This window comes from Anarhichas minor, unplaced genomic scaffold (genome assembly GCF_050575085.1).
Source record: "Anarhichas minor isolate MPS153535 unplaced genomic scaffold, ASM5057508v1 ptg000041l, whole genome shotgun sequence".
In the NCBI taxonomy this organism is placed as follows: Eukaryota; Metazoa; Chordata; class Actinopteri; order Perciformes; family Anarhichadidae; genus Anarhichas; species Anarhichas minor.
Window position 1 is genome coordinate 3,794,171 of NW_027466487.1, and position 23,511 is coordinate 3,817,681.

General features: G+C 40.1%; 4 protein-coding genes across 7 annotated transcripts; 3 read left to right on the forward strand and 1 right to left on the reverse strand.

The window, feature by feature from the left end:
* Positions 1–1,998: 1,998 nt before the first annotated feature.
* nmt2 (N-myristoyltransferase 2) lies at positions 1,999–10,663 on the forward strand. 2 transcript variants are annotated; one of them, XM_076109148.1, is made up of 12 exons: positions 1,999–2,166; positions 2,602–2,719; positions 3,965–4,106; positions 4,726–4,844; positions 5,183–5,274; positions 5,393–5,509; positions 5,610–5,780; positions 5,908–6,016; positions 6,123–6,293; positions 6,390–6,557; positions 6,810–6,947; positions 8,030–10,663. In XM_076109148.1, exons 1-12 carry the CDS (start codon positions 2,054–2,056, stop codon positions 8,048–8,050), a joined length of 1,479 nt encoding a protein of 492 aa, XP_075965263.1. In that variant the 5' UTR covers positions 1,999–2,053; the 3' UTR covers positions 8,051–10,663. The 2 variants fall into 2 exon arrangements, with proteins under 2 accessions (XP_075965263.1, XP_075965264.1); XM_076109149.1 differs by lacking the exon at positions 1,999–2,166 and adding an exon at positions 2,218–2,394.
* On the reverse strand, positions 10,497–12,838 carry rpp38 (ribonuclease P/MRP 38 subunit). Of its 2 annotated transcripts, none has more exons than XM_076109150.1 (2): positions 12,711–12,838; positions 10,497–12,168 (listed from the first exon to the last, which is right to left on the reverse strand). In XM_076109150.1, exon 2 carries the CDS (start codon positions 12,138–12,140, stop codon positions 11,307–11,309), a length of 834 nt encoding a protein of 277 aa, XP_075965265.1. In that variant the 5' UTR covers positions 12,141–12,168; positions 12,711–12,838; the 3' UTR covers positions 10,497–11,306. The 2 variants fall into 2 exon arrangements, with proteins under 2 accessions (XP_075965265.1, XP_075965266.1); XM_076109151.1 differs by having other exon boundaries at positions 10,497–12,147; positions 12,711–12,774.
* Positions 12,839–13,862: 1,024 nt separating this feature from the next.
* Positions 13,863–15,524, forward strand: acbd7 (acyl-CoA binding domain containing 7). Its single transcript, XM_076108902.1, has 4 exons — positions 13,863–13,962; positions 14,725–14,842; positions 14,936–14,998; positions 15,081–15,524. Exons 1-4 carry the CDS (start codon positions 13,951–13,953, stop codon positions 15,152–15,154), a joined length of 267 nt encoding a protein of 88 aa, XP_075965017.1. The 5' UTR covers positions 13,863–13,950; the 3' UTR covers positions 15,155–15,524.
* A 694-nt stretch (positions 15,525–16,218) lies between these two features.
* crot (carnitine O-octanoyltransferase) lies at positions 16,219–23,510 on the forward strand. 2 transcript variants are annotated; one of them, XM_076108900.1, is made up of 17 exons: positions 16,219–16,353; positions 17,002–17,142; positions 17,589–17,713; positions 17,816–17,997; positions 18,114–18,238; positions 18,355–18,463; positions 18,876–18,969; positions 19,097–19,222; positions 19,335–19,436; positions 19,604–19,687; positions 19,774–19,881; positions 19,986–20,116; positions 20,207–20,330; positions 20,445–20,523; positions 21,337–21,430; positions 21,738–21,857; positions 22,253–23,510. In XM_076108900.1, exons 2-17 carry the CDS (start codon positions 17,028–17,030, stop codon positions 22,371–22,373), a joined length of 1,839 nt encoding a protein of 612 aa, XP_075965015.1. In that variant the 5' UTR covers positions 16,219–16,353; positions 17,002–17,027; the 3' UTR covers positions 22,374–23,510. The 2 variants fall into 2 exon arrangements, with proteins under 2 accessions (XP_075965015.1, XP_075965016.1); XM_076108901.1 differs by lacking the exons at positions 20,445–20,523; positions 21,337–21,430; positions 21,738–21,857; positions 22,253–23,510 and having other exon boundaries at positions 19,951–20,116.
* The last annotated feature ends 1 nt before the right edge of the window (position 23,511 follows it).

The window sequence follows — 23,511 nt, forward strand, 5'->3', positions numbered from 1 at the left end:
TGCGAGGTGTAATAATATGAATGGTTTTGTAACTGTTGAACCACTGACTGACATATTTTTGCTCTTAAGGCTATGCATCACTTTTATACGGCTGCTTGCCTTTTTTTGTAATTTTAATCGCTATGATTTCAAATTGCCAACATGAAGTATTTTACCCTAAAAAATAGGCTGTTTTTATTTTATTGAATATTTTAAGGGCTTTTCTTCTCCCGCCTTATTGTGAGAGTTACAGAAACAAACTGCTTTTTCCTGAAACCAAACTATTATTGCATGCTGTGTTTCACCTTTTTTTTTTTTTTTTTTTTTACCATTTCCTCATGTTCCAAGTGCCTTTGAACAACCTGTCTCTACATCGAACCTTATTTATTTCTCACCTTCTTTTGCCTTCCTCTTTTCTCCTCTACCTCAGCCCTCCCGTTCTCTCCCACTTGTGAAAGAAAGCATGCAGTAGACTTTGCTCAACACTAGCGTATTACAAGCTACACTGCAGACATCTCTGAAAATATCTACCAGCTGCTGCAATCATAAAATCCTCTACAGTAGTCAGCAAGGCACCAATCTGTCTTAGTAAGCAGTTCAGGATCTACAGAAAGTTTCAGCGAAGTAAGGGATAGACGAAGCTAAGTGTGCGCGATTGTGTGTGACGCTAAACTGCAGGTCATTTCAGTGCATTCTCTGATTTTTGTGTTTGTACAGGGTGACTGTTTGTCTCAAATGATTTTATGTGCGCCAGGGTGGTGGTGGTGGTGTTCATCTGCAATGCTGCTGGCTGTGAGTTTGTGTTGTCAGACTGACAAATAATCAACATGCATCCACTCAAGGCTCATATAGTCATACAATCATATTACAGTGTGTATACTTCTTTCCTTTCCTCTGCCTGGTCAAAATGATGTGTGAGTTGGTGTTGTGAATGATCTCTCCTCTCTTAGTATCTCACACCAACATCTAGATCGAGGGTGGAGTTGCATTACAGCATCCTGAGTGTGTAACTTGGTTGCGTGCATTATATTTGAAGCCTATTATTCTGAATAAACCGCCAAACTGGAATGACTTGTGTGTGTATCTGTGTTTTGTATAACTGAACAAACATGAAAGGTGTCAATGGAGAGCCCGAGAGATGTCATGTTATCAACATTTTGCTCAGGAACTCCCTCCGAAGAGAAGATTGTCAAGATTGAGTGCTGGAAATATCACACTTTTCTATATTATTCACCAAATGCCTTGATCTAACAATACTAAAAATAATATTATAAATAGAATATGGTGTTATTAATAGTAAAATAACTTCTATATATATCTCTTAATACATTTTGTTGATCAGATAATAGGCCTTCTTGAAGTAGTTTCTATCTTTAAAGTATCTTTATTTAAGTAACTTATGTTCCATTGTTTTATCACTATTATATTCTGTATGTTGTACTCTGTTGTACTTCATACCGTGGTCTTGAGTTTTGAGAAAGGTAAATCTGTATTTTACGTAGTCATATCTTATGCATATTCATTTTATGTTCTTTGTAATATTGTGACATTCATATTATATAGGTGGAGGCTTCAAATAAGCCCAGTTGGCTTTTTGCCTCTTCCTGCACTGTTATGTTTGTTTATTTTTATTTGATTGTTTAAAAATTGTGCAAAATAAACTAAAACTAAACTAATGCTATGGTGAGCAAAAAACATTTGCCTCATAGTTATTTTCTCATTATTTAAGAAAAGATAAATTGATTAGTACTAATTTATATTGTTAGAATTGTGCTCACATGGTGCATATTGCTAATTAAAGTTGTGTTAATTAAAATGACCACAGACTGACCGGGACAGGTAGAAAACCGGGCCACTGTTAGTAATGATCGTTCTGTTTATTTTGAAATTAGCAAGCAGTTAAATTGGGATTGTTTCCACGTTAAAATATAGTTTATATATATTTCTGTTTTCCCTCCATCGGCCTCTAGGCGGTGTGGTTTCCTTCGGCTCTTTCTTTGTGTTTCCATCTCTCGCCGTTGCCCGTGATCTCCATCATATACGGTGGCTGACAATTTTTAAAAAAAACATTTTTATGATGGCGGAGGACAGTGAATCCGCGGCCAGTCAGCAGAGCCTGGAGCTGGACGACCAGGACACTTGCGGGATAGACGGGGACAACGAGGAGGAGAATGAGCACATGCAAGGGTGAGGGCGGCCTGTCGGCTCCGGGTTGGGAAACGCAGTAACGGTTATTTCAGCTCGTTTGTGCGCTGCCTGTTTATGTGTGTGCTCGTTGGGGAATGGCTAGCGCAGTTAGCTAACGTTAGCCGACTCAAACACAGCCAGGCGGTTTGCTACAAGGCCGTCATTTAAAGCCAGTAACCACAGGAGGAGATGATTTGAAACCTGTGTGGTGGTGTCGTTTCTGTTGTTGTAAGCGCGTCTGCCTTCAGGAACAAACGTATACTCTCAGCCAGTGACTGACTGGACGACATGATGACCGTTCAGACGTTGCTAACGGTCGGCTAGCTCAGCTGTCATTCGTCGCTATGTTAGCCAACGTTAGCTTCCTGCTGCTTTGGTTGTGTGTCGAGAGGCTAATGTGAGCCCCTGTTTTAATGATGTGTTCATTATCTGCAGGAGTCCAGGGGGAGATTTGGGGGCCAAGAGGAAGAAGAAGAAGCAGAAGAGGAAGAAAGAGAAGCCGAGCTCGGGGGGAGCCAAATCTGACTCGGCTTCTGACTCTCAGGAGATAAAGGTGCGAAGATGACCCACTGAAATATGCACAGACCTTTTCATGGCAGATCCAAAACCATAACCCACTAACCTAGTTAGTGCCAGGCTGATGGTAGACCGGGTACTAGGAGTAGTTGAGGGGAAACGCAGACAAGTCTGTTTGCACACTAGCAACCCAACCCTGTTTGTTTGCCAGAAGTGTGAATGCATCAATTGGGGTTATCCAACCTTAATATAGACTTTAATCCCACAGCTACTGAGGTAACCCTCATTTTAACGTGGTAGTGGCTTTTTTTTAGTAAAAGCAACCTTGAAACGACATGGACATTACTGTTTCCAGTTATGTCTTGTCCATGTACACATCAAATAAGCCCTTATCCCAGTTATGAGAAACCTGAATACATTGAAGTACTCGGATACAAAACTGGGATACTGTTGCATGTTAACACCTTATCCAGATGTTTGATCTCTGTCTGTCATGTGGGCAGGTGCTTGTGAAGCTTGAGTAATCGATAAAACCTAAAACATGATGTTAAACAATGTAATGCACACTGAAATTAAAGTGTAAGTCTCACAGTAGTGTAAAGAATTCACTTAAATTGTTGCTCCGCTCTTTAATTTCTGCTGGTACGATGAAGAAAATCAACCGAATGGTAAAGGTCAATGGATTGGCAAATGACAAAGAGTGGCTGAGAGAATTAAACAAATAAATAAAAGACACCTCTCGATCTACACACACACACACACACACACACACACACACACACACACACACACACAATGTACTGTAAACTCTGGACACTGAGGCACCAGGGACAAATTCCACAGAGTTCAAGTTTCATTCATAGAATTTCAGATTTTGCCAAAAAAAATTGTGAAATCACTGCAACTTACCATGAATACATCAAATACCTCCACTATCACAAACCTGGATATTGTTTAGTGGGATATGAATAACCTGGTTTCTTGTATTCCATGTAAACACCATATCCAAAGAATGACCAAACGATAAGACCTACAGGTTTACTAGTGTGCACGTAAACAAACTAACAATAACAGGGTTTGACAGGGGCATGCACTCTGTTGTCTTTATGAGTACATTTGAATTATTAAGGGCATTCAATCATATATAGAAACTGTGTGTTTCATGTTGCTGCATATCATATCATGTCACACATGCAGGACCAAGTGAATTCATGTTGTCTTTGTACTTGAATCCCACTGTCTCTGATCTTTGTTTGTGCACATGTCCCCTCTCTACGTGTAGAACCCTGGCTTGCCCATTCAGAAGCTGCAGGACATCCAAAGAGCCATGGAGCTGCTGTCCTGCCAGGGTCCAGCAAAGAGCATCGATGAGGCAGCCAAGCACAAGTACCAGTTCTGGGACACCCAGCCTGTGCCGAAGCTGAGTAAGTACCTATGTAGCTTAGACCGAGTGAGCAAGAGCATTGTTTGTTTGATTTATACGTTATTTATTTTAATGGTGCCGCAAAAATAGTCCCATGTCATGTTTGAGCTTTTATTGAGAACATGAATGCATGTGGTACCTCATGAGCTCTCAACGACTGAATTATTATTAATCATCAGGTTGGCCAATTGCTGATTACGGTAATTGCTTAATTTTCTTTCCTAACTTGAACAGTGTTACTTCAGCTGTCAGCAGAGACTCCATTTATCATCCTTCTTGCACACTGTGCCTGTGCACCAGTGCCATCTATTGGTTTTATTTTGTCACAGTCTGTGCCACTCAAAGCGTCCAAAAAGCACGTCAGGTGTTAAGTTCAGTAGGGGTACAGCCATGCTCACTGGACCTGCTCAGGGGCGTTATAATTATATTAAACTGTTACGTGTCTAGTCTGTGCAGGAGGGCTACTGCCACAAATGCTGATTTTATAAATATAACTGTCGGCAATTAACAATAAATACTTGTGTTTTACTCAGGGTTAGTGTTTCTTGAGCAAAATGCTAAATTTACAGGTCCTTGGTAAATATGGTGATTGACAAAATGTTTTTATATCTTCTTTACAGATGAGGTGGTGACGAGTCACGGGCCCATAGAAGCAGACAAAGAAAACATTAGACAGGAGCCATATTCCTTACCTCAAGGCTTTATGTGGGACACTCTGGATCTCAGCAACGCAGATGTAGTAAGTGTTGCGTTTGACTCAGACACTAAACTATACATCTGCTGATTATTATCTTGATTAAGCTGTTTAGTCCAGAAAAGGTTAGAAAACGTGAAAAATGTCCATTAAAGTATTGTACAGAGCACCAGGTGACTTACAAATGTGTTGTTTTGTCCAAACTTGAGTCTAAAATGTTGTTATAATAAAACCAAGCGGGGAATGTTTTCCATGTTTGCTTGAATAAATATTTAGCAATTCATTTTCTTATGGTTGTCTAATTGATTAAGTGACTAAATACAAAATACATTTAGTATAAATTATGTAAAAAAAAAAGGAATTGCTTGCTGTGTGTTTTCCAGCTGAAGGAGTTGTACACGTTGTTGAATGAAAACTATGTGGAGGATGACGACAACATGTTCAGATTTGATTATTCACCAAACTTTCTCAAATGGTAAGCTTTCAGGTCTGATGTTGTTCTTGTTTATTACTTTGTTGATGTTTTAGTCAACTGCTCGCCAAATATGTACTAAATATATTTTTCTCCCACTCACCGTTTCCTCCCCTCTCAGGGCTCTGCGTCCACCCGGCTGGTTACCACAGTGGCATTGTGGAGTGAGAGTGTCCTCAAATAAGAAGCTCGTCGGTTTCATCAGCGCCATCCCCGCAGATATACGCATCTATGACACGTGAGCATTCGTTACCGATCGTCTACGTTTGGAGCGGGGACGTGAGTCCGAAGAGACCCCTTCACTGTAACGCACACCTTCTGTCCTTCTGCCGTTCTAGACTGAAGAGGATGGTGGAAATCAACTTCCTGTGTGTTCATAAGAAGCTGCGCTCAAAGCGCGTCGCCCCAGTGCTAATCAGGGAGATCACACGGAGGGTGAACATAGAAGGAATATTTCAGGCAGTATACACAGCAGGGGTAGTACTGCCTAAACCTGTGTCCACATGCAGGTATGCTATGCAGTATCCAAACATGAAACGCATAGGATACAGTGCCAGAAAGTCCTTTAAAACCAATACTCCGTAACTCTTTTTCTCTTGTGCTTTTCTTTATTTTGCTCCTTTCTCTGTCTGTCAGGTATTGGCATCGTTCTTTGAACCCCAGAAAACTTGTGGAAGTTAAATTCTCCCACCTGAGCAGGAACATGACTCTGCAAAGAACCATGAAACTCTACAGACTACCAGATGTAAACACTTAAACCTGCCATCCCTGCACCTTTTTCATTACAATCCCTATTAATGGCAGGAGCTTATTTTCACTGTTTCCCCTCTTGCTCTCTTTACCCCATATAGAGCACTAAGACTCCAGGTCTGCGGCTGATGGAGAGGCGTGACATCAGCCAGGTCACCGAACTGCTACAGAAGTTCCTGCGACGTTTCCAGCTTGCACCCTCTCTGGGAGAGGAGGAGGTGGCTCACTGGTTCTTGCCACAGGACAACATAATTGACACATTTGTAGTAGAGGTATCTGGAATGAGTTTCTATCCTCCACATACGTGCGGCGGCCTGTCTGTTGATTCTTCTCTCTGGTAACAGTTGTTGTGCCTCTTGTCTTCTCAGGGTTCCGGTGGTGTACTTACAGATTTCACTAGTTTCTACACTCTGCCCTCAACTGTGATGCACCACCCTCTCCATAGGAGCCTGAAGGCTGCGTACTCTTTTTACAACGTTCATACACAAACCCCACTACTGGACTTAATGAATGATGCACTGATCCTGGCCAAGCTGGTAATGTTACACTCTGTGTAGATTGTTGTAAAACACATGGCACTACCAATAATGAACCTGTTCTGTGGTCCTATTATTAACTTTAAGTTTAGGAAAAAGGAAGGAGGCTTCCAGAGCTGCAAATTCATGAAAAAGGGCACAATCCAGGGCCTTAACTATTTCAATCATCAACAGTGTTTATAGTTAAAGTTTCTTGCTACTGTGTGATTCATCATGATATTTATTTCGTGGCTTCTTCTGTGTGTTTAACAGAAAGGTTTTGATGTGTTCAATGCCTTGGATCTAATGGAGAATAAGGTGTTCCTGGAGAAGCTGAAGTTTGGCATAGGAGATGGAAATCTGCAGTATTACCTTTACAACTGGAAATGTCCCCCCATGGACCCCGATAAGGTCAGCAGCGTGATTTTTGTGTGAGCAAACAATCAACGAGGTCTGGTGTTAAGAGCCAATAAAGAGAGGTGAAGCAGGCCCTAGATGCATTATGTAGACATTATTGGCAGTGTAAGCTGTATTTAACATCTGTTTAATATGAAACTTGAAATGCTATTGCCTCTGCAACGTCATTACTAAAATGCTGTAGTCAATGGGAGAGTCGTATTGTAGGAACGTGGGGCAACGTTAGCCTTCCAGCCCACAAAAGTTGTGAGGCAAAAAAAGGAGACTTATGTGAGGGGTAATGATATTAGCAGTATTGCAAAAAGGAATCTTTTTCATTTGCAGTGGGTTGCACCAGTTAGTTTGTGTGTAAAGTCCCTCCTAAGTTCTTGTAACTCCTAGCTGGTTTCAAACTAGGGATTTACTAAATCCGTTGCACTGGTAAAGAAAAAAAGGGTCGTCTTGGATAGTAAAGACTAGTCATTTGTAGATCGGGTGCTAGGAAACTATTCACTATGTAAACAGGAAGTAGGGCTGATAATTTCATTCTTTCGTAGTTCCGTACATTACCTGCTGTGTGGAGGTATGACGTAACGCTATCAAAACTAACTAATCCAATTTTAAAGCTACAGAAGAGAGCTATCTGAATCATAAATCAGGATTATTACGAACCAACCAGGGCACTGTTTAGTAACTTACATCTGTTAATTTCATGCCTTATTGTTTTTGTTTTTTTTAATGTGCATTCTTTTGGGAAAATTGTCAAGGACCAAAATAAATGATTCCTACTACTTTGACTGCGAATACTCAAGATGTAAAAAAACTAAAAAAAACTTCAATAGTTTCTGAATTGGAACACGCTGTCACTTTTAGTAACATCAGTAGTGGATATTAAATAACACAAAAAAAACACCTATTTCAGACGTAATTCTCCTCCGCTATCTCCACTTTTTATTTTGAAAGGGCACCATCTGCATCGTAGCGCCGCCATTACCAACATCTGACGCAGCCGGCTTCAGCATCTGATCTACAAAATGTTTGCTTTATTTTTTTTTTTGTCAAAACTCATTTAACAACAAGTCCCCTCTGCGTTTCAGGTTGGCCTCGTCCTTCAGTAGCGGGTCTCTCCGCGGCTGCTACACAAACACTGATCAAAAGGACGATAGCGGCCTCTGGCTACTCCTTACCTGGACGTACAGGTAGCCCAAGCTAGACAATGAGAACTACAACAGTAAAACCGACCGGGAGACGGTTCAAGAACATTCTCAGTTCACCCGGAGGTGAAAACTCTTAAATCATCAACATCCTGAATGTGAAATCATGCTATGCCTGAGACACTCGTACAGTACAACGCTCCCGACATGCACCCTCACATTTAAAACACACCAGTTCGACATACAAGAGGATGCCTTGACATTGTGAGTTTTGTTAAGTTCTTCTTCCTCAGCAGACACCTTGTTGCGAGGGACTGGCATGTCATTTAACTTCACTGACATTGATCTATGTAAATGATAATCAACAAGTAAACATGACCACAAAATGCATTTAAAGAGTTATTGATTCCATCTCCCTCTCATATCATTGTGGTCAGAAGTTTCTCTGCTGGCTGTTTTTGGGCCTCAGTAGAATTTAGAAATGCTAAGAACATGTTTCTGTGATAGCTGACGTATAAACACCATTTTTTTCCCTCAAGCATTTAGAAGAAAACTATCTTAACTTTATACACACAGCAACACAAACACTGTCAAATGACACACACACACACACACATATACACACAAAGGATATCTTCATGGAAGGACTCAACCAACTGGTGCATTGATATACATGTATTTTCTTTTGTTTTGTTAGAATTATACAGTTACCTGTACATTTAAAGCCAGATCATATTTATTCCTGTAGTGTGAGTTTGTGGTTTGGGAGGGCTTATCCAAAGTATTTTCCTCTTGGGTAGTGTAGATGTCACGGAGTTTGTTCACATAACGTGGGTTTAAAGTGGTTTTTGATGAAGAATGTATTGCATCAATGAAGCACAATTTTTGAGTTCCTTAATTAAAAAGCAAAACGGTCCTTTTTGTTTTTCTCAGATCAGATTTGAAAACGGATGGGTTGCGGTTCAGACTTGAGCTGTTTTCATGTTATAACGTTTCTAGTTTTTAATAGAACATCTACACCACATGTTGGGTTATATTCACTGATACACTCGTGCAGCTCAGGGTTATCTGCATGTGAATGGTGTGTTGTTCAGTTAGTGAGGCTGTTAAATAGGCAAAAGTTACAGTAGCTGAACAAAATACGGATGACCAGCCGAGTGCACAAGCAGGACAGAGAGTTACAGCTTCATTTATAGCATACAAATGGCTTACTCACTTTGAAAAAGTAAAAACAATGTTCTCAGTTAGATCTTGTTTACAGCAGCCACGGTCAGTTATTATTATTTTAGTCATTGCCACTCAGAGAAACTATGACGTCTTACTTTCAGTAGCCTGTTGCAAAGCAGTGAATAAGGAGCCCTTAAATAGCAGCTGGTTGGCCAGAAGTACGACACTTTCTCTTATTAATACAAACATAACCATAATTCCCTCGCCTGCAGTAGGATGTTAAACACATTGTTCGTCAAACTCTCAAAGACATTCAAAGTGTCGATGTTATAATTGAGCAGCATGCACTCAGAACGCAGTGGCTGAATAACAAAAGTCTGTTTCAGTAACCGCATACATTTGAAATTTGAGCTTTTCCGGTTTCTTGAGGTCTGTTTTTTTTATCTGGATTATTTTCTTTAATGGTACTGTATTTGTGTGTCTGAAAAATATACTGTGGGTCTTTTTTGAGTGTGTCGTGCAGCTAAATGAAAATGATCTGAACGGTCCTGATATTTATAATTGTACTTTGCAAAATGCCTAAAGACGTAATTCCTCTTTTTCTTTCCAGTATTTCCCAAAATGTTCCGGTTAAAATACAGATTTTGGAGTATTTGTTATTTACCAGTAAGATGAAGATCTTTGATGAAACACTGTTGTCACGCCCCTGGTCCTGTGGTGGAGCTGCTGGTGTACTCGAAGGTTAACATGCTTTTGAATCGTTGTCTTACTCTGAGTTCGTTACTTTGTGTTCGTGTGGCTCTGCAGAACTCGAGAGGTCAAGGCTGCTGCCATTTTTGTTGTACTTTTTCTGTATGTGATGTTATTTCCCTCTTATCCCTTTATATATTAGCAGGAAAGGACGACCACTGGAGTCAGTGCTTCAGGGCTCAAAGATTATTTTTTTTACCGTTGAAAAGTTAAATGAGTTACATTGACAAAGACCAATGTTACTGGGTTATTGAGTCAACGGTGTGCCTCATGGATGTTGGATGTGTCCCAGATGTGTTGCCTGCAGCTGTTTGAATGAACTTTGAGCATGTCAGTTTTGCTACCGTGATCATTTTTAGCATTGATGTTATTAGCCACACCCTTCAGTGAGAACTCAACCCGAAATACCTGCCTTATTTAAAAGATGTTTTGTTTTTTAATTCAGATTTTGGGGTGGGGTGTACTTTTGAAACGACATACAGCTTTCTCTAACTGAAGAACAATATTTTTATTCACATCCATTGCAAGCTGTGAAAAAGCTAAAGAACTCGTACCAGCATCATTTAGACATGACCCCCATGCAAGTAACAATCTGTTTCAACACACACGTCGGCTATACCAGCATGGATATTTGTTTGAATAAACTCACTTTAAAAAAGGTCCATGAGTAATGCACTTCTTATCATGACGGGGGCAGTGGAAATACAAAGTTAGTACTTTCCCTTATGTTGATTACTTTTAACTATGAGAACTGTTAAACTCTGGGGTCTGAAATGTTTGTTATATTACCAAAGTACAGGAAAAATACATAATGTCACACAGTTTAGTTTCATTCAGAAAAACATCAATTTAATTGATTGATTTCAGTTTCTGGCCAAAGAAATGTTACCTAGAAAACAAAGTCAATTTAAAGGATCATACCAGAGTCCTTACGAAAATTAAACCATGGACGTCTGATGTACAACAGTCCAAAACCCCAAAGATATTTAATAAACATTCAAAATCATCCTCATGTTGGAGAAGCTGAAACCAGAGAATTTAATGTTTCAGCTCTAGTTCACTGTAATGAATTAGGGACCTATCTCAAGCAAGTTTCAAGTCCTCGCAAATATAATTATAAACAAATGGCTGCCCAAAATGTTTAAAAAATGCTTTCACAAAACTAAAAACTGATAAGGTAGTTTTATGTGAATGAACTAAAGCAGTGGATCCCAACTTTAGAGTCTGGAGGTGAAATGCTAGATATTAAAAACAAGTAAAAACATAAGATTGGTCCTTTCACTATCCAGGCAGAGTCTCTGTTTTATTTGACTGGCTGTGACTTCGACTTTTTACTCTTCTTTGCAGGGTTAGCAACTATTTTTTTCACTTTGAGAGGTTGCAGAGTGCAGGAGGAAGCAGACTCTGTGACTTCCTCAGATTCACTCTCAAGTTTCCTTTTCTGGCCCTTCTTCTCCTCGACTTCCTCCTCCTCTTCCATGTCAACGTGGTCCTCAGGCGTTACTCTGGGTGCTGCACCTTGTAGCCATGCAACATCTACTGAAGGCACTCTGAGTGCAATGGCCTCAACAGTGTCAGTGAACAACTCGTCTTCTTTGGAGGCACACTGTCTGAATCCCAGAGCGAGGACACTTTTCAGGCCCAGCGGCTCCGACAAGCTCTGGCTCAGACGAGGCACCTGGCAGGCCGGCACACCTCTCGTTGCGCTCAGCGCTATCAGATGATCCGTCATGTGGGGCGGCTTCACAGACTTGCACACAAGCAACAGTTTGAGCTCGTTCCTCTCCAGAGCTTTAGTGACCTCGTTGACGCCAATGGCCAGTTGCCTCCGAGCTGCCACGTCTGTCCAGCCGTTTGTGGGAGAATCCTGTACCTGTCCATCCTGGCTCACCTGGGGAACAAGTTCTGATGTGGCAGCAGGTTTCTGGTCTTTCTTTTTCCTCCACGGGCGAAACACTTTCACCTCTTTCTTCTCAAGACCAGTGGAAACCAGCTTGTCCTTTAGGGTTTTCAGGATGAAATGCATGTCTTCTTGTGGAAGTGGGCTCCATTTTGGAGTGAATGGTGAAGTGAAGGAGGTCTTGACTGGAATATACTTTTTGATTTCTTTTTTAACTGGCTTTCCTGCAGCGGCCATACCTCCTCTGAAATGAAGACAAGAAAGCCTGCAGTGAACGAGATACATATATATAGTTTAGTCCACCAGAGAACACTGACAAGTTTATTTTAACTAAAATGTCCCACTCAAAGCATAATAATCTTCAAAATCATAACAATATAAAAAGTAATAAACGACACGTAATAAATATTATAAATACACAACTGGAGGCAGGAATGCCTCCAAATGAAGACAAAAAGGCCAAACTATACTATTAACTTCTTCTTCACTTTACTGAGCAAAGTTAATGGATTATTATCCAAAATATATTCCATCAATATCAGTCGAGCCAAAATAACGAGGCTTGAGCTGGGCAGTGCAAATAATAAATAAAATAAAGACAGAATTATAATTTAAAACTTGTATAATATTGGGCCATTGTTTTGAGTGTGATTGTAGGTAATAACGTGCATTATTTCGAGTTTTATTGACAGCCCCATTTCTCTGAAGGAGGAAAACATTTTTTACGGTTATCTGTTGTTATGAATACATCGACATCACGACAGTAAACAACATACCTGACAAAGAAGTGGCATTTAGTGCCTTTACCTGATTTTGAATGCGTCGAAAATGTATTAAACTGCTCCGTTCACATTATCGGTCCAACAACACGGGTGATCACAGGGCGCTGCCATTTTGTTTGAATTGAACTAACTTTATTTAAAAAAAAAAAAAGAACGTTCACAGCGCCACCCAGCATTCATTGCAGCGCGACAATCACAATGATAACGAACTCAATGAAAACAGAAAAAATGATTTTATAAAATACAAAAGTATCTTTATTTTTATTAATTTAAGCATTAACGTTTTTTTTAATTTATTTTCTTAATGTATTATTATTATTTTTTATTTTTTTTATTTTATTATTATGACCTTTGAAAATGATGTATCCTGTATTCCTTCACATAATACCACAATGTAAAAGTACTCGATTTCATTTTCAGCTCATAAATTTACTGAAGTATAATAGCCTAACTATTACAGAATTTATAGAGTACATATAGAATAATGTAACAAAAGTAAAAGTAGGCTACTCATTATGCAGAAAGTCCATATATTCATATAGTGACTCCGTTGCCTATAAAAAAGCCCATACGGTTGCTGCTTGCTTTCTTTAGATTAGTGCAATAAATGGCGAAAAATCCAGTTTCCAAAGGCAATTTATTTCTTACAATCGCAGCATTACCAACCTCAACAGAGCACAGCCACTCTCTCTTTCATAAGTCTATTCCTTAGACTAAAGAAATCACAACATTTATCCTCATTCATTATCGCACGGTCAAAAACTCTTGCCTACTTGACAGCGGGACTACGCCCACATGTGGTGGGAGGTTTAACAAAACAAAACAATAAAAAAATGGCTCTTAATTACATTATATTATTATTAGCGGTTACTGATGCCTCCATGTGTAAGAAGGATATTAGTGTTTGTTTATTAAAACTAATGTTCGGTAGTTTAGTTTCAGGTCAGATAAATATAGTCCCACTTGAAATGTATTTATATTTAGAGTACAGAGTTGCATACAAAACACAAATAGCCTACCCTTCATTCTCTCTCTCTCTCTCTCTCTCTCTCTCTCTCTCTCTCTCTCTCTCTCTCTCTCTCTCTCTCTCTCTCTGTATGTGAGGATGAAATGCAGCCAATCAGCTCCTCAGCAGCTCTCTGCTCCCTCCTCTGCAGGCCTCCCCTCGGCCGATTATATTGCATTGATCAGCTATGGTGTAATCAGACACATCCAGCCGACGCGAGGAATACATTCATCTGAACTACGCTGCTGCATCTGCGAAAATGTCTAATCGGGTAAAATATGTTCTGCTCTTCTCTCCATTTCAGTGGCAATATACCGGAGATGCATTATCGCTATGAGATGAATAACGGTTATAACGACAGGGTATTCACGTCATTTACTGAATGTCATCCATCTTTGACAGTATGGGATGATTAAGTGAAAGTAGAGCGAGTCTAAAGATATTTATCTTCTGGCTCGTGGGTCCCTCTGGTGCTGCAACTACAGTTGAACTAACTTATTGCAAGCAGATTGCTTAAAAATGAGAGAAACAAGCAAATATTATTATTAGGCTATTATTAGGAATAAAAAAGAAATACATTTCAGGGACATCTAAATTCCAATACTGTTTTTAAGGGTTTTCAGGTTTTTGTCGACGGTGTAAAGGGTTGCCAATAGTTTATAAATATCTGTGCTGCTATGCCCTAGATCTTTTGTAAAGTAGATTATTCAAGCTGGCACAAAAACACTGGAGTCTTGAATAAAAGCCCATTGTTTATCTCCAACTTATGCAACAATAGGTCTCCCGAGCGCTGCAGCATGACTAGAATGCTATACTCAGATTTCTTATTCAATATGCACATTCTCCTATTCTGTGATTACTACAGACTTCTGCTGCACTACATATCTTAAACGGTTTCATTTGTCAGACTTGGCAAAGAGCAGAATATATGTATAAATAAATGCTTATCCTGTGCAAACATAATAGCTTAGTTTTTAATAATTTATCAGAAATACAGGGAATTAATTCATTTCGGAACATTTATTATCTGCAGGAAGAGTTTCAGAAGATGGCAGAGGATGTGAAGAATGTGAAGACGAAGCCTACGGACCAGGAGCTGCTGGACCTGTATGGACTCTATAAGCAGGCGATGGTTGGAGAGATTAACACCGGTATGACTTGCAGCAGAAAAACAACATCATTTCCATGCAATGTTCCCTGAACTCTAAACATGTCCTCCGCTCTGTGTGCCATCACAATTGTAGATAGACCAGGAATGATGGATTTGAAAGGAAAAGCCAAGTGGGACGCCTGGACCTCCAGAAATGGTAACAAGTTTTAAATGTGTGTAGATATAAAAGTGGCCAAAAAAAAGCCAACGATTTAACAATGCAAGGTGTTTTCTTTCAGGAATGTCCAAGGACGATGCCATGTCAGCCTACGTCACACTAGCAAAGGAAGTCATCGCCAAATATGGCATGTAAGGCTTGCAATAAACTGAAGAGGCTAAATTAATGCAAACATTACTAAATGTTTACTAACTCAACAACTGAAGAAATGTTGCTGTCTTTATAACAAGTACTTCTGCTTTCAGAGGTCATAATCACACAGGATAAAGTGTAATTAATTTTTTTATACATAGATTAGAAATTGAATAAATTACATGCATTCTATAAGGTTAACAATATAATTGTTTTTGTAATTGCTCTTTATCTGATTTATGTAGTTAATTCTTGTAATCCCCATGCACACAGCAATATACTGTATACACATGCAATATGATATGTAGCTTGATTCCTAAACAGGACAAACTGAATTCTGTCAAACATGAAAATAAAACCTCTGGATAATGTTTTTGTTTTGTTGTTATTTATAACATAATACAACTCAACAGCAACACAAACTACGTCCTCCAAAATTACCATTTGAATCAACACATCTCTGAAACAGTTTCAACAAAAACTGAACATTACAACCTTAATGAAGGTACGATTTGTTGCAGGACTGTTATATTAGACCACATGATCTTTTAGCTAAGGGTACCTAATAAACTGGCAGCTGAGTGTATTTCTGCTCAGAAGAAGGACTGTAGATTGTGTTCCCCATCGTGTACTGTAAGCACAGTACACAGGGATCTCTTAATGGCCTGTTTGAACAGCAGGAATGATTACAGCAAGCAAAGCCTGTTTCAATGTGGGCGCATGACTATTGTTTTAAGACTTTTGAAGCTATCTTTTAGGATTCTGCTACATTTGGTTTAGTCCAAACCATGAAAAAAACAGACCAAACCAATGCTACACAAAAGTGTGCAGCCAAAGGTGTCCACATACTAATGTATGTATAGTGTATTTGCAAGAATTATTTAGCTTTGCTGTTGAGAAAGGTTTACCGTGTCATCGACCAGTGAATCTGCTTCTATACCTGAATTATTTTCCAATAATCATGAATGTGGACTTTGTGGTGTGGTTTCTAGTGTCGTGGTCTCTATTCCGTTCATTCACCTCGCCTCTTCTACTGATAAAATGTAGCGCCTGCTGATGCGCAGGCGCAGTGCGATCTTCCGGACTTGCACCCTGTGCAGTGGGACGGTGCAGTGAGGTTTAGTGGGGTAAAGGTGGCCGTGGACGACAACACGCAGAACTTCACCTGTGCGGGAAGCTCAAGGCAACACATCATTAATAAGGTTAGCATCCTGATGCACTGTGAAAGCTATGAGTGGCGTGTTTACGTCAAGTTGACCGCATTTAACGTTAAGTTGCATGTCCAACATCGTTGTTGACAATAACACTGACCCTACTAACGCTAGCTAGCTCACTGGAAACCATTATGTTCGTCTCAATTATCTTATTAAAAAAGTTAAAACTCTGAAAACTACTGCGTTCAACAAGCAGGTAAGTAACGTCGGGCTCTATTTATTTTGAAGTGGGCGTTTTAAGGCGAGTTACAATAACAATGTTTGAGTCATGTGATCGCAAAAGGAGTTTAAGAATCTACGTCAATATTGTTTTGGGGCAGATAACGTTTGCAACACAGCCCAGTAACATTTTAAGGCTACTTAATATTCCACAATACAACGGTGGCATATTGCAACAGTCAGAGAAACGCAGAGCCTTTTGCTTTGTCTGTTTATGTACACAACAAATATTGGCGTATTGTACAACTTACACGGTAATTATTGTAGATGTTTTCAAAGAAACATTAGTCTTCATTTTCAGAAATAATAGTTCCATAAAAACTAGAATGACTGCTTTTTGTTTTGAATTTCCTGTGTGTAAAATCTGAAACATTTAGGCTATTTAGACTATTACACATGTTCGTTTTGTGTTTCCAGTCTGAGATTCCTTCCAGGAAGAAGAAATGGATAATAATTTGTCAGAGTCTCTGGGTGAGCGGACCTTCCAGTACCAAAGCAGCCTGCCGTCCCTGCCTGTCCCGTTGCTAGAGATGAGCCTTTCGAAGTACCTGAATGCAGGTAGCATAGCAACTTTGAACAACCGGACGAGTCACAAGTTCTGTTTAAGATCTTAGAAATATGCAAACTTTAAATATTTACTCAGACAAATACTGTAAACTTCCCTTCTCTTCATTCCCCTTCCTTTCCTTTTCATTCCCTTATTCTTTCTCCTCTATTGATGATCTATCACTCCCTTGTTTTTGACCAGTGAGCTTGCACATTGATGAAGAACCACTTTCCCACTCTACTCATTAGTGTAACACAACATAGGTGTGCAAGCTACTGCTAACAATGACCGAATGACACCCATGTTGGTCTCAAGGCGTTGGTCATTTTAAATACATATTATGTAAAATAAAGGCCTTTTCATTTTGCATTTTACAACAGAAGATGCTTAAAGTTCACAATGACCAGCAGCTGGAGCTCTTACTTGACTCATTTTGTGTTGCCACGTTTTCCATCAGTTCAACCATTTGCGTCTGAGGAAGAGTTTAAGGCCACAATGGACATTGTGAGGAAATTTCAAGAGGGTGTTGGCAAAGAGCTGCACCAGAAACTACTGCAAAGAGCCAAGACCAAGAAGAACTGGGTGTGTAATGGAGCGTTAAATGCCTTGTTTTGGTTTTACAGATGTCCTCCTCAGTCATGGATGTTTTTACTGAGGTGACTGTGTTTTTTAAAAATTCTTTAGCTTGAACAATGGTGGTTAGACGCTGCGTATCTGGAGGTCCGCATACCCTCTCAGCTGAATGTGAACTTTGGCGGCCCGGCGCCCTACCTGGAGCACTGCTGGCCCCCTGAAGAGGGAACTCAACTGCAGAGAGCCAGTATTGGCACGTGGCATACACTACAGTACTGGAACCTGATCCGCACGTAAGACACACAAGCTCTGTTTTTGTGGTGTGTTAAGTAGAAGTTCCTCTCCTTTTTACATGAAGTCAGGTATATATATGTAATGTGTTGTTTTTTCTCTCGCTTCCATATTTTAGAGAAAGGCTGCATCCCCAGAAATCTGGCAAAATAGCATTAGATATGGACCAGTTCAGAATGTTGTTCAACACCTGCAAAGTACCTGGAGTTCAGAAGGACACCATTCGGAACTACTTCAAGACAGGTAGAATAATCTAGGTTCTTATCTCTTACCTTCAGACCCACCTGCATACTCTTTAGCACACTTTCTCAGTTTACAGATCACCTTTGTGTGCGTGTACATTTTGTGCTGTTCCACAGAGCATGAAGGTCCATGCCCCTCCCACTTGGTGGTGATATGTCGTGGAAGGATCTTCACATTTGACGCAGTCTGTGATGGACAAATCCTCACTCCTCCAGAACTACTGAGGTAGTGATATACACACAAGTACACACACCGCTCAAGAGAATAAGCTTCCTGTTTAAGGGTTGTGCCAAATGCTGCTGACATTGCTAATTTAATGGAGGAACGTTTTATATCTTACTACAGAGTTGAAAATAATTGCAATCCATTAATGATCCCAAAGAGGTCTCTACACTCGCAGTATCTTTGGGGAGCAGACATTCAGTGCTGTTCATGTCTCCTCGCCTCCCTCACCTCTTTATTCCTCCGAAAGGTGTGAGGTGGTAAAAAGGTCTTGGAAAGTCTTTTATGTTACTCGGTGAACCCTGCAGAAACCCAGTAATGATGAGCTGGAGGAAGGAGGAGCACCCAGGGTTCAGTGTTGCCTCATTTTATTTCGTGTGTGTGTGTGTGTGTGTGTGTGTGTTGACCTCTACAGGCAGCTCAGCTATGTGAAAGAGTGCTGTGAGGGAGAGCCAGAGGGAGACGGAGTGGCTGCTCTCACCTCAGAGGAGAGGACTCGGTGGGCGCTGGTAAGGGTCCTCAAGTTTGGAGATTTTGGTGTTCATCATGGTGAATAAGTTCTAAAATACATTTGTGAAAAAGTTGTCATAATACAAAAGAGGATCGGTACTTTCAGCATTTACTCTCTCTCTGCAGGCCAGGGAGCATCTAATAAGCATTGATCCACACAATAACACCATCCTGGAGACCATCCAGAGCAGCCTGTTCATCATTTCTCTGGATGAAACAAAACCCTACTCCACTCCAGAGAACTACACAAATGTACGAGCTGCACAAAGTTGAATCACTAAAGATTTCATAACATAGTGTTCACTGTTTTCTAAAAGACAAGAGTTGTGTGTCTGATTGTGTGACTTTGAAATTATGAACACAGTTGACCGTGGAAGCCCTTAAAGGAAATCCCACCATCCGCTGGGGTGACAAATCGTACAATTCACTCTCGTTCGCAGACGGCTCTTTTGGATCCACTTGTGATGTGAGTTTGTATGTGCGCGCCATGCTAGAGGAGTTTCACCACACTGTCAAACACATTTTTAGTGCAAGATTTTCATGCTGCTCATCTTGGAAAGTTCCTGTCCAAAAGCAAATAATTCTTACATTTTTAACATAATTTTTAAGGAGTTGTAAAATATTGTTTTGCAGCATGCACCATATGATGCCATGGTACTGATTTCTATGTGTTGGTATCTGGACCAGCAAATCAAAGTTACAGAAGGCAAATGGAGGGTAAACATTGACTCCTATTTATTCTCTACATACATTTGAATAGGTCATCTGTCCACTTTTCATACGTCGATGTCGATGCTTTATAGGGCTCAGAGGCAGTCAGACCCGTACCCCGTCCTGAGGAGCTGGTGTTTACTGTCGACGAAAAAGTCCAGAGTGACATCCGCCACGCCAAACAGCAATACCTTGAGTCGGTGAGCCAGTATTCAACACCAAACTACAGTAAAAAAAACAAAGCCTGATGCAAAATAACTTAGTCACAGCTGTGTTGGTTTCCACTCTGTCGCTGGTTTTACAGACACAGGACCTGCAGATTGTGTGTTACGCCTTCACAGCATTTGGAAAAGCAGCCATCAAACAAAAGAAGTTGCATCCAGACAGCTTTGTTCAACTAGCGATGCAGTTGGCCTACCAGAGAATACACAAAAGGTACAGACTGGTTTCATATAGGGCCATGCATTTACTGATGTTTGAAGTGTGAGGTGAACGGCCCCGACTGTCTCTTCTTACCCCTCAAAGACCAGGAAGTTGTTATGAGACAGCAATGACTCGCAAGTTCTACCACGGCAGGACGGAGACGATGCGACCCTGCACCCAGGAGGCTGTGAACTGGTGTAAAGCCATGACGGACCCCACATGTGATGTGAGTGTGTGCATGTCTGAAAAAAACCCTGCACTGTGACAAAAACAACACAGAGTATGGAGGTGGAAGCAGTCTTTGCTTATTTGACATGTTACATAAACATTTTTCTGCCAGGTTGCTGCCAAGAGGAAGGCCATGCTGCTGGCCTTCAATAAACACAACAAACTGATGGCTGAAGCCCAGGAAGGAAGAGGTTAGTTCACTTTACAAACATGTACTTGCGTAATATTCCTATATATCACCGTTCAATAGTTAGACAATCCTGTGTAAGCAGATCTCATCAAATAGAAACTCCCTAAATCGACAGTTGCCGTTGGTAGCGGTGGCTCACCAACAAATTTAACAATTTAGGAAGTAGAACAGAGTAATTTATCTACACACCATATACATTGTCAACAAGAGGAACAGTCAAAGAATAAAGTACATTAGGCCCAACGGTAAATTACAAATCTGTTTAGCATGCTTTATTAGCTTTATAACTATGGCTAGCTTGGTTAGCAGTAAACTGTTAGCAGGAAAACTTCAACAATCATAAAAAACAGCAATGATAAAAAGAGAACCTATAATGGTTCAACAAGGGAAAAGTGAGACGAGATAACTGCCTGTCAACCTTTGATTGGTCACTTAGGTCTCAATTTCTTTGTATTTTTATATCAAAATTAAATCGTCTTTTCTTCCTGTTAAACCAAATATGAAGTGTGCTTACGTAAGCTAGTACCAACCAATTTCAACCAATTATATCATGACATCCATCCATCAATCGATTTGCAACTTTTAGAGACTAGGGGTGTGTGTGTGTGTGTGTAGAGCCACAGTCCTCTGTAGCTCCATATCACGCAACATTCTGAGCCCTTCCACATTTTAACTGTTCAATCAAATGTGAAGGATTTGATTTAAATCCCTCTCAAAACTGCACACTGCTAACATATTCTATTTCACTCGGAAACACTCACAGTACAGAAGCTAAAGACGCTCTAACTTCCGTTTCACTGCGGTGTTGATCCAGGTTTTGACAGGCATCTCTTTGGGCTGTATCTGATTGCCAAAGAAGAGGGACGACCCACTCCAGAACTCTTCATGGACCCCCTCTATGCAAAGAGGTACTGTCTGTAAAGCTAGTCAATGTTTGAAACTGTGTGTCTACACCAGGGTCTGTACTGGTTGTATCATCATGGACATGTAGGTGTCCAAAATCCATTTAGTAGACCTTTTTCAAAGCATACAGTTAAATTGTCATAGCAGGATTTTACGGGATGGTTAGAAAATACTTCTGGATTTTACATTCTGATAAATGGTCTGTTTGATAAACTGAATTATTAAGCAGACTCAGGACATTGCATTAGATTGTAAATTGTTCGGGAGGTCTTTCTGTCTGCCTGTAACTGAGTTGTTTTTTTTTGTCTGCAGTGGTGGTGGTGGTAACTTTGTGCTGTCGTCCAGTCTGGTGGGCTACACTACAGTTCTGGGGGCTGTGGCTCCCATGGTGCACCATGGCTATGGCTTCTTTTATCGTATCAGAGATGACAGGTGGGCAGACAAGACACAAGCATGTTTCCATAAGGCTGTTTCTTCTTCAGAAACTCTTTATATATAGACTGTAAATTAACCTACAGACTGGTGTGTGAATGTGTAACCAGCCAAAAATGTTCTCGGTGGGTACCGTTGACATCACCAGTTGAATTGTAACTACAACATTTTACATCCTTTGGGCAGATAAAACCCCTTAAAAACACAGGGTCAATTTAAAAATGGCCGCTGGTCAAGCCAAAATCAAAGCGTCTTTTCGTTGTTGATTTTCAGAAATGGTAATGATACGCTTCAGTGTCAGTCGACTGTTCATTTCAAGTTTGAAATTGTGTGTAACTTCCCTGCAGTTTCAGAAACTGCATTCATATCCACACTGTGTCTGTTTTCCCCTCCAGGATCGTTGTCTCAATCTCAGCGTGGAACTCTTGCCGTGAGACAGATGCCGCGTCACTATTCAACAACTTCTGTAGCTCCTTGCATGAGATGTTCCACCTGGCCACCACATCTCAGCTATGAGTGCTCACACCAACACATCAATGCACACACGGCTCATTAACCGTTAATAGCCGACAGCTAGCGAGCGTCATGTTTGTTCTCAGCAAAGATGAATGCAAAGGTACACAATCTGTACCGCTACGTGATAGCCACTGGCTTTGGCATTAAAACACATTTATTAACTTTTCTGCTTCTTGAAGTGATAAATAAGACATTCTTAGAGTAAATTGTTTTTTCTGAGTATAGATTTTTAATTTTTAAATCCTGACTATTTCACATTAAGCTGATGCTAAGGCTCAAGTGAGTAAATATTCAACTGACACTCAAACTGTTCTTAAGGTGGACAATGAAGAAAATAACCACTGGCTGTTTTGACTGTTGACCTTAGAATTTTTGTTTATAATAAATGAAAGGCATTCCAATCAAACCCATACTAACTTTATATAACTTAAATAGAATAACTTTTCTTTGTTTTTGGATTGGTGAAAATCTACAGACGTATGTAACAGTACTGAGCTATTAATGTTGGACTGAAATTGAAAACACAATTTTTCCTAAGAAATCAGTTTATATCATCTTGTCGTTTGTTTTGAATCTTGAAATGGATGCTTTAAAATCCAGTTGGACTTGAAACTTTTTGAAGACGAAGGTTCTTTCCCTTACGTCTGCACTTGCCACATAAAACAGCCGTGTGACCATATTTCTGCCCCAATTTAAACCAGCATTTCCTCAGCTGGTGAAGGTGAAGCCAGATGGGCCCTAAGCTATGCTATGCCTAGACTAACAAAATATAGAGATACAATATCGAACTCAAGTTGCCTTCCAATCTATTGAGGTGTTGCACATTGTTTTGTATTACTTCAGCACATGAGTGTATTTGCTGATTATTGCCTTGTATTTGGTCACTGCACCTTATAGGGCCAGCACACTATGCAGCTTTCTTTTGTTTGTGTTCTCTGTCTGTCAAGTTAATGACTGCTATAACCATAAATGAACCTCAAAAACTGATTTTTTTCCTTCCACTATTCCTCTGCATTTAAAGTCCTGGAAATTGCAAAATGTGAATAAGGTTTTACTTCCTTCCCAAATGAAATCAATATCTCTTATTGTCAACAATGTAGCAAAGATGTTCTGACAAATAAAGTTGAAAGATTTCCAT